This window comes from Salvelinus sp. IW2-2015, linkage group LG22, assembly GCF_002910315.2.
Source record: "Salvelinus sp. IW2-2015 linkage group LG22, ASM291031v2, whole genome shotgun sequence".
Classification (NCBI taxonomy): Eukaryota; Metazoa; Chordata; class Actinopteri; order Salmoniformes; family Salmonidae; genus Salvelinus; species Salvelinus sp. IW2-2015.
In genome coordinates, this window is record NC_036862.1 from 27,494,527 (window position 1) to 27,504,990 (window position 10,464).

At 41.3% G+C, this 10,464-nt stretch overlaps 1 protein-coding gene across 1 annotated transcript; it reads left to right on the forward strand.

Moving 5' to 3' along the window:
• Nucleotides 1-5,340: 5,340 nt before the first annotated feature.
• On the forward strand, nt 5,341-9,733 carry LOC111982507 (C5a anaphylatoxin chemotactic receptor 1). The gene is made up of 2 exons (XM_024014059.2): nt 5,341-5,461; nt 7,845-9,733. The coding sequence occupies exon 2, from the start codon at nt 7,857-7,859 to the stop codon at nt 8,907-8,909; it is 1,053 nt and encodes a 350-aa protein (XP_023869827.1). The 5' UTR covers nt 5,341-5,461; nt 7,845-7,856; the 3' UTR covers nt 8,910-9,733.
• Nucleotides 9,734-10,464: the final 731 nt, after the last annotated feature.

Sequence of the window (10,464 nt, forward strand, 5' to 3'; positions counted from 1 at the left end):
TGTCACCATCCATGTCACCCAACATTCAATCACCCACCTCTGGACCCTCCCTCTGCCTCCAGATCTTCCCAGACCCAGTGGAGGTGTATCTGAGTCCAGAGGGCTCTCCCAATCACCTGCAGCAGTTCAGTCCCTCTGAGAAGGAGCGTCTTCCCTCCATCGTGGTGGAACCCACGGACGTGAGCGAAGTGGAGAGTGGCGAGTTACGGTGGCCCCCGGAGGACATGGACTTCTGTTCTGAGGAGGATGAAGATCTGTTCCTGGAGCAGTGTATCCCCCCGGCCAATATTGCAGACTGGGGAGAGGAGGAAGAGACGTCTGTTCTCATCAACCACCAGCAGAACACATCCCTCATTGGTACGTTGTGTGTGGATTTCTTTGTCTGTATTTCTGTCTGTCCGTCTGTCTGTCTGTCTCRCTCTCTCTCTCACTCTTTCTCTCTCTCTCTCTCGCTCAATCTCTGTAAATGCGTGTTCTCTTTCTCTTTTCAGAATCTCTTACTTTCATACATCCATGCTTCTTTGCTTGCATAGAAGAAAGATCAATAGGATAATCAGTRGTTCTTTATAAGTCTTTGGTAATGTATTATTATTTCTGTCTTACAGACCTCCAGTCAGATGCGTTCAGGGATGAAACACCCATTCTACCACCTAGCAGTTCACCTGCCCTGAACTGAGGCACCAACCCCAACCCTACACACTTGCTATTTTCCTGAGGAAACCCCTCACAGACCATGGGTCACAAGTCAACATGAAACAGATTCCTGGACAGAATGGAACTACAGTTCAAATATTGTCCAACAATGAAAGGGGATAAGCTTCTATGTTATGTAAATAAGTTAAGTTAGACAGTAGTGTAATGTTCTATGCAAAATGTCATAAATAAAACCAAGGACAGCTCTGAGGGAGAAGTGTTATCTGAAGGAGTAGTGTGAAGGAGAATATCTAACAATATCTAGCAAGGGTATTTCATTTAGGAAAATCACTGATACCCATCTGTGGAGAGGAGGAAATAACTTTAGTCATTACTTCTTCTATTATTTTCCCATATTTCAAGGGCCCAATAGGGGTTTTGGAGTTCATCGGAGTGCACACGAGAGTTAGTAATTGTGGAATGTTTATACAGTACCAGTCAAAAGTTTGGACACYCTTACTAATTCAAGGGTTTTTCTTTATTTTTACTATTTTCTACATTGTAGAATAATAGTGAAGACATCACAACTATGAAATAACACATGAATCATGTAGTAACCAAAAAAGTGTTAAACAAAGCAAAATATATTTTAGATTTTAGATTATTCAAAGTAGCCACCCTTTGCCATGATGACAGCTTTGCACACTCTTGGCATTCTCTCAACCAGCTTCATAAGGAATGCTTTTTCAACAGTCTTGAAGGAGTTCCCACATATGCTGAGCACTTGTTGGGTGCTTTTTCTTCACTCTGCGGTCCAACTCATCCCAAACCATCTCAATTAGGTTGAGGTTGGGTGATTGTGGAGACCAGGTCATCTGATGCAGCACTCCATCAGTCTCCTTCTTGGTCAAATAGTCCTTACACAGCCTAGAGGTGTGTTTTGGGTCATTGTCCTGTTGAAAAACAAATGATAGTCCCACTAAGTGCAAATCAGATGGAATGGCATATTGCTGCAGAATGCTGTGGTAGCCATTCTGGTTAAGTGTGCCTTAAAATTTAAATAAATCACAGACAGTGTCACCAGCAAAGCACCCCCGCACCATCACATCTCCTCCTCCATGCTTCACGGTGGGACCACACATGCAGAGATCATCCGTTCACCTACTCTGCGTCTCACAAAGACACAGTGGTTGGAACCAAAATTCTCAAATTTGGACTCATCAGAAGAAAGGACAAATTTCCACTGGTCTAATATCCATTGCTCGTGTCTTTTGTCCCAAGCAAGTCTCTTCTTCTTATTGGGTGTCCCTCTTTGTAAGGCAATTTTTGAACCATGAATGAGAGCCTGATTCACGCAGTCTCCTCTGAACAGTTGATGTTGAGATGTGTCTGTTACTTGAACTCTGTGAAGATTTATTTGGGCTGCAATTTCTGAGGCTGGTAACTCTAATGAACTTATCCTCTGCAGCAGAGGTAACTCTGGGTCTTCCTTTCCTGTGGCGATCCTCATGAGAGCCAGTTTCATCATAGCGCTTGATGATTTTTGCGACCGCACTTGAAGAAACTTTCAAAGTTATTGAAATGTTCCGGATTGACTGACCTTCAAGTATTAAAGTAATGATGGACTGTCATTTCTCTTTGCCTATTTGAGCTGTTCTTGCCATAATATGGACTTGGTCTTTTACCAAATAGGGTTATCTTCTGTATACCACCCCTACCTTGTCACAACTGATTGGCTCAAACGGAAATAAATTCCACAAATTKACTTTTAACAAGGCACACCTGTTTATTAAAATGCATTCCTGGTGACTACCTCATGAAGCTAGTTGAGAGAATGCCAACAGTGTGCAAAGCTGTCATCAAGGTAAAGGGTGGCTACTTTGAAGAATCTCAAATGTCAAATTGATTGTTTAACACTTTTTTGTTTACCACATGATTCCATATGTGTTATTTCATAGTTTTGATGTCTTCACTATTATTCTACAATGTAGAAAATAGTAAAAACAAAGAATAACCTTTGAATGAGTAGGTGTGTCCAAGCTTTTGACTGGTACTGTATTTATTTCATTGTTTTAATTATGGGGTTGAAGCCTGGTACTCCACACCACTTTGAACAAAAGAGTTGTCAGCCAGGTTAGCGAATATGGGCACTCCACCCATAAGGGTTAGACCCTTCAAACCCAACTCTGGACCTCGAAGCCAGGTCCACTGCTTTTTTTCATTGTTCCCCTCTAATCACTGACCYATTTAGACCTGGGACACCAGGTGGGTGCAATTAATMATCTGGTAGATCAGAAAACCAGCAGGCTCCGGACCTTGTAGGGTAAGAGTTGAATACCCCTGGGTTAGACCAGGGTTTTCCAAACTCGGTCCTGGGTCCCCCCTGGGTGCACGTCTAGATTTTTGCCCTAGCGCTACACAGCTGATTTAAATATTCAAAGCTTGATAATGGGTTGGTTATTTGAATCAGCTGTGTAGCTGTCTCTTATACACATCTAGATGTGTATAAGAGACAGCACATAAACTGGTCAGTCGATAGTGGTCGCTAGATCTAGTGGTCGCTACAGTCTAGGATTGATGTGCATTCCCAGTAATACACTCCTGTCCCCGTGGACTGACTCGAACATAGCGCATCCACCATTCAGGCTGCAAAGACATCACTTTCCTCCTTAACTAGCTTTAATGGCGAGGTGACGGAAAAAAACGGAAAAATGTGTGTTAGTTGAACACGGTGTGCAACATTTTAAACTGCCCGAAAATCCGAAAATGGTGGTGGATTTTTTTCTTGAGTAAGACAGTACACATATTTGACCTTTTTCTTCGGGCAGCTCGCCATTAAAGCTAGTCGGCTTCCTAGGCTAGGGCACACACACACGAGTAAACACATGCAAACCCTGAAGGGGCTTGTTGATATCAAAAGGGAACAACACAGCTGTTGTATCTGCTGTTGACAGTTTAATATGTAGATACATCTATATATTAAACAAATTTGCAGTACAGGTGCTGTCATCATACTCAACATGTGTGTGTATAGCTTTGGCTTGCCAGCAAATTGTAAATATAAAACAATGTTGTCAACATCTTTTATGTAACAATACAGTAATAACCATAATGACTTTAACAATAAAGTTGTGAAATTCAGATTTAATAGTGTAGTTGGACTATGATTTTGTAAGGCTTGCTGTGAACATAACAATGATAGTYATAGGTGCTAGCATTAGCAATGTGGCTCTGGGGAAATTCCTTTAAAAAAAATGGATAAGCTATGCACAAGTACTAGGCTACAATATACAGTGCCTTCGGAAAGTATTCAGACCCCTTGACTTTTTCCACATTTTATTACGTTACAGCCTTACACKATTTTTTTATTTTTTATTATCCTCAACAATCTATAACCCATAATTACAAAGCGAAAACAGGTTATTAGAATTTTTTGCAAATGTATTAAAAATAAAATACAGAAATACCTTATTTACATAAGTATTCAGACCCTTTGCTATGTTTCTACAACTCGATTGGAGTCCACCTGTGGTAAAATCAAGGGTACCAAAAAATTTCTGCAGGATTGAAGGTCCACAAGAACAGTGGCCTCCATCATTCTTAAATGGAAGAAGTTTGGAACCACCAAGACTCTTTCTAGATCTGGCCGCCCGGCCAAACTGAGCAATCGTGTGAGAAGGGTCTCGGTCAGGGAGGTGACCAAGAACCCGATGGTCACTCTGACAGAGCTGTATTGATGGGAGAACCTTCCAGAAGGACAACCATCTCTGCAGCACTCCACCAATCAGGCCTTTATGGTAGAGTGGCCAGACGGAAGCCACTCCTCAGTAAAAGGCACATGACAGCCCGCTTGCAGTTTGCCAAAAGGCACCTAAAGACTCTCAGACCATGAGAAACAAGATCCTCTTGTCTGATGAAACCAAGATTGAACTCTCTGGCCTGAATGCCAAGCGTCACGTCAGAAGGAAACCTGGCACCATCCCTACGGTGAAGCATAGTGGTGGCAGCATCATGCTGTGGGGGTGTTTTTCAGCAGCAGGGACTGTGGGACTAGTCAGGATTAAGGGAAATATGGACGCAGAAAGTTCAGAGAGATCCTGGATGAAAACCCATTCCAGACCTCAGACTGGGATGAAGGTTCACCTTCCAACAGGACAACGACCCTAAGCACACAGCCAAGAAAACGCAGGAGTGGCTTCGGTACAAGTCTCTGAATGTCCTTGAGTGGCCCAGCCAGAGCCTGGACTTGAACCCGATCGAAGAGACCTGAAAATAGTTGTGCAGCAACGCTCCCCATCCAACCTAACAGAGATTGAGAGGATCTGCAGAGAAGAATGGGAGAAACTCCCCAAATACAGGTGTGCCAAGCTTGTAGCATTATACCCAAAATGACTCGAGACTGCAATTGCTGCCCAAGGTGCTTCAACAAAGTACTGGGTAAAGGGTCTGAATAATTATGTGAATATGATAAATACATATTTTGTATATATATATAAATTAGTAAAAAAATATAAAAATCCGTTTTTGGTTTGTCATTATGGGGTATTGTGTATAGATTGATGAGAATTWAAAAAAAAAAATGTTTAGAATAAGGCTGTAAGCTAACAAAATGTGGATGAAGGTCAAGGGGTCTGAATACTTTCCGAAGGCACTGTATCTGCCTGTCTATATTTGGTAATGCGTTGACATTTTGACAATTCCTGATCATAAGGAGGTTAGGTCATAATTGTCGAGGGATCTGTGGCCAGAAATTGTGCAAAAGAAGAACAGCTCCTCGTTTTTCTGGGTGTGTACGGTCATCAACAAGAGGATACGTCTGAAATCTAAGGTAAAGTACAACCTTAACTTTACAGTGTTTGGTGATTAGTTATCTGATTCGAATTATTTCATTTTAGAGGTATTGTTCACTTGAATGATGACTTTTAAATGTCATATTGTTTAGTAAAATTCTGACTGGTTTTGTGTCACTTCATAACTAAGCCATTCCAGCATTAATGACATGACAATAGTCCTATGGTTATTTATTTTGGTCTGGATATGGACACTTACGGATTAAATCTTTCAAATAAAACAATAGCAGATAGCAATTCATCAAAATAGTATGTAATGATAAACATATAATGCTTAAATGCTTAAAAATGTATACAATTCTCAATTCCGGGATTCTTGAAAGATGGGACAATCCTTGTCATGCAGTGAAACTTTATTTTATAGTAAACATTTTTTATTTTTTTTGCATTATTTGAGCAAAAAAATTACATTTCGTGGAATTTTATAAGGGGAAAGATTTGCTTTTGGAAATTTCAAAATATTTTCAATATTGTTCATTTCCATGTGGGCTCTATGCCCAGAAATGCCCTTGTCCAGAGCAAAGGATCCCAATTTCAAACTCTCGTAAAAACGAGCAATAACTAATATGAACTGAAAAGGAATGTTATGTAATTTCTTGCAATAGCCCTCTCTTAACTTAAGTAATATTTCTCTCAAAACTATACTTCCTAAAAAATGTGTCCGGAGATTTGGGGCACTATTCAGTATGTATCACGGAAGTTCAGTATTAAAACGTGATTGAAATATAAAGGCAATGTTCTCGTTTTAGCGGAGACTGCATTCGGTTTAAACAGAAAGTACCTTCAAATGTTGTTACGCTACAACGATACAGATGGAATAGAGCCCTTGGTCACCTCCATCAGATTAGTCTGAAATCCTAAATGAATCAGGAATGAGCAGGGTCAGTTACATCGTAATACCTTTCATGTTCTCATAGTGCAACAAGACCCTTCATGGCCTGTAAAGTTCTCTACTTTTGATAGAATTAAACAAATAATATTGAAATCACCATGGTCACARCCATAATCTTTCAACTCCATCTCCCGTATACACTGAACAAGAATATAAACGCAACATGTAAAGTGTTGATCCCATGTTTCATGATTTGAAATAAAAGATCGCAGAAATTTTACATACACACAAAAAGCGTATGTCTCTCAAATTAGTTTACATCCCTGTTAGTGAGCATTTATCCCTTTTAATCCATCCACCTGACAGGTGTGGCATATCAAGAAACTGATTAAACAGCATGATCATTACACAGGTAAACCTTYTGCTGGGGACAATAAAAGGCCACTCTAAAATGTGAAGTGTTGAGGGAGCGTGCAATTGGCATACTGACTGCAGGAATGTCCACCAGAGCTGTTGCCAGAGAATTTGGCAGTACGTCAAACCAGGCCTCACAACCGTAGATCATGTGTATGGCGTTGTGTCGGCAAGCGGTTTGCTGATGTTAACGAGTGCCCCATGGTGGTAGTGTGGTTATGGTATGGGCAGGCATAAGCTACGGACCACAAACACAATTGCATTTTATGTATGGACATTTTTCTGCACAAAAATGACATGACGAGATCCTGAGGCCCATTGTGAGGCCCATGTTTTTTAGGTATCTGTGACCAACAGATGCATATCTGCATTCCCAGTCATGTGAAATCCATAGATTAGGGCCTAATGAATTTATTTAAATTGACAGATTTCCTCATATGAACTGTAACTCAGTAAAATCAATGAAATTGTTGCATTTATATTTTTGTTCAGTATAGATTAAGATAGGATATTCATTTTGGTTCAAATATGTTTATTTTAATTAGGTTTTGAAGTCATAAAGCAACTGAGGGAAAACAAAATTGCTACTTTGTATACCACTTGAACGAAGAATAATAGTCAAACATAAACTCGTCTAACGTTAACTCCGTCAGAGTGCTGAAAGATCTGATAGGATGTTTTTATTGGGGATTTACAAATGAAGGATTTTCTATATTTGACAAATAATTGTATAGAACTTTTATTTTTAGAGGCAAAAATATGTCTGTTTTAAGTGTTTTTGTCAACTCTGTTAGTAGCTTGTCAACAAAATTAAACAAAAATAAGTTTGGAGATTTGTATTACATATTTGAATAATCTAATGTTATCATGAAACTATCAATGCCTTTAAACACATTTTGGATAATACATGTAAAAATGAAATGCCTTTTAAGGTGTCTGACAGAGTTTATATACATCCTATGAAAATATCTATTTCAAATGTTGTTAATATTAGGAAAAGTATTTGTGAAAAAAGTAGAGATTGTCCCTTCTATCAAGAATTCCTGTATTATTGTATTGACACAATTATATTATAGTAGCTATCAAATGACTGTCTTTTCCTTTCCCCTCAACAGTCACCTCTAAGCATGGATGATATGTGCTTGATTTTCACTGAAGAGGAGTTGAGTCTCTACAACATCACTGATTGTGAATTCGTCAAGCCTGAGGGCCTTGGTCCTGTGCTCGGGCCCCGTCACCTGTCCGCCCTGGTGTTCTATGGCTTGGTCTTCCTGCTGGGTGTCCCGGGCAACGCTCTGGTGGTGTGGGTGACGGGCTTCCGCATGCCGCGCTCCGTCACCTCTCTGTGGTTCCTCAACCTGGCCCTGGCTGACCTGCTGTGCTGCCTGTCCCTGCCCCTCCTCATGGTGCCCCTGACCATGGATCAGCACTGGCCCTTTGGCCCTGTGGCCTGCAAGCTGCTCAAGGGCCTCATCTACCTGATTATGTACTGTAGCGTGCTGCTGCTGGTACTCATCAGCCTGGACCGCTTTCTGCTGGTCAGCCGGCCCGTGTGGTGCCAGAACTGGAGGAGGCCTCGCAAGGCTGGCTGGGTATGTGTTGGGGTGTGGCTCCTGGCTCTGCTGGGCAGCATCCCCCAGTTTGTCTATGTGAAGGAGGTCCAGTTAAGCACCAGTAAGTCAGAGTGCCTGGGATTGTACACTGTAGCCAGCGGCTGGGCTATCACTACAGTACGCTTCCTGGTGGGTTTCGTGCTGCCATTCATCACCATTGTGGCTTGTCATTGGGTTGTGTACAGCAGGGCCAGGGGGGGGTCTGGGGTGGGGCCTGGGAGGGTGAGTGAGGCGCGCTCCAGACGCACCTTGAGGGTCATTGTTGCCGTGTCGCTGAGCTTCTTCTTGTGCTGGCTTCCACTGCACATACTGGACTTCCTGGTTCTATCAACCCCCCGGCACTCATCGCACAGTGCCAACGTACAGCTGGCCCACACTCTGGCCCTCTGCCTGGCCTACTGTAACAGCTGCCTCAACCCTCTGCTCTATGTGTGTCTGGGACGAGGCTTTAAGCAGAGTATCAATCGCTCCCTGCGCAATATGTTCAACTTTGCCACCGAGGAGTCGGTAACCAGACAGAGCATGTTCAAGAGCACATCAGAAAGAACCCAGGAGATTAATATGTGAAGTTCTGTGTGTGTATGTGTGTTTTTGCGTGTCGGAGGTGGAACTGCATTAGAGCTGTCAAATCCACAAGCGGCTCCTGGCATTATAACTAAAGTGGACATTGCAAATTTGCTGCATGGAGTCGCAGTAAGAGAAATCCCATGCAGCCTTGTTTACAAGTTCTAACACTGGAATGTGAGATGTAATCTACACATTGATTAGGCTGATAGAAATCCTCATTATTTAGTTTAATGATTTTCAACTTAAGAGTAATAATTTTATATATATCCTAACGCAAGGGGGACAGGTGTGGCTTCGTGACAATGATCAAGAGCAGCTGCTCACCGAATTGACAGCTCCAACATATTTACACCTCCATAACATCAGCTATGTTTAGATTTGACTTCATTTTCATAGATATGTCATTTTGACAAATATGTAATGTTTTTGCCCTCAGATAATAACAAGAACTGTTAATGAGCACACCAGAACATGAATTGTGTTAAACATTTAAATTAAGAAAATAAATACATGTATTTGTGTTGAAATAAAATGTTTTATGAAACAAAGTTGCTCTTTAAAATGCTTTCATCCCATTCTCCCACACCCATGTCTTCTTCCTCTGTCACTACTGTGATAAGCTCTCTCTTTCAGATATCATCTGTGGTAATCAGCAGTGCAACTTTCTCAATAAATCACCACTGCATTTCCTAGAAATATAGTTCACTGGAGTGCCACTTTGAAATTGTTTATCATTCACAATCTCTGTGCTCTGTGCTTGCCTAAAGATGAGGCGGTTCAGAAACCCTAATAAAGAAACTTTAATACAGTGTTGTGCAACAGAACAGGAAGCCCTGTCCTCTCTGCAATATGTCTCTGTCAGCAATCACACTTCTGCAATTACGGGGCTCTATCCCCATAGCGGTTGTTTTGGAGTGTCAGAGCTGTCAGAGCTGTTAAATCTTATTTCACATATCATATGAGGTAATCAGCAGTTCCACTTCCGCAATAAATCACACCTGCATTCCATAGAAATACAGTTCACTGGTGCCATTTTGAAATTGTTTGTAACACTTTATTTGGATAGTGCATATGTAGATGCTCTATAGACTATCAGTAACATTTCAACTAACTACTAACCCTAACCTTAACCCTAATCCTAACCTTAAATGTAACCCTTACCCTAACCCTAACCTTATCATAACCCTTATTCTAAACCTAATTCTAACCGTAAGCTTAGCAGGCAGTTTGTTGATAGTATGACGGACTATCCAAATAAAGTGTGACCAAATTGTTTATCATTCACAAGCTCTGTGCTCTGTGCCCTGTGCTCTGTGCCCTGTGCCCTGTGCCTTGTGCTCTGTGCRCTGTGCCCTGTGCCCTGTGCTTGCCTAAAGAGGGGGTTCGCATTTGGGACATAAAAAAACGAATAGAAATAAAAAGCTTAAGGCCCGGGTTAGGGTTAGTATACCATGCTCTCAATCATGCACAAAATCTTAGAATTAACATATTTTCATAACTTGGTACATGAAAATATGCAGCAGATTTTCGGAGCAAGGTTTAAAGCAGTTTTACT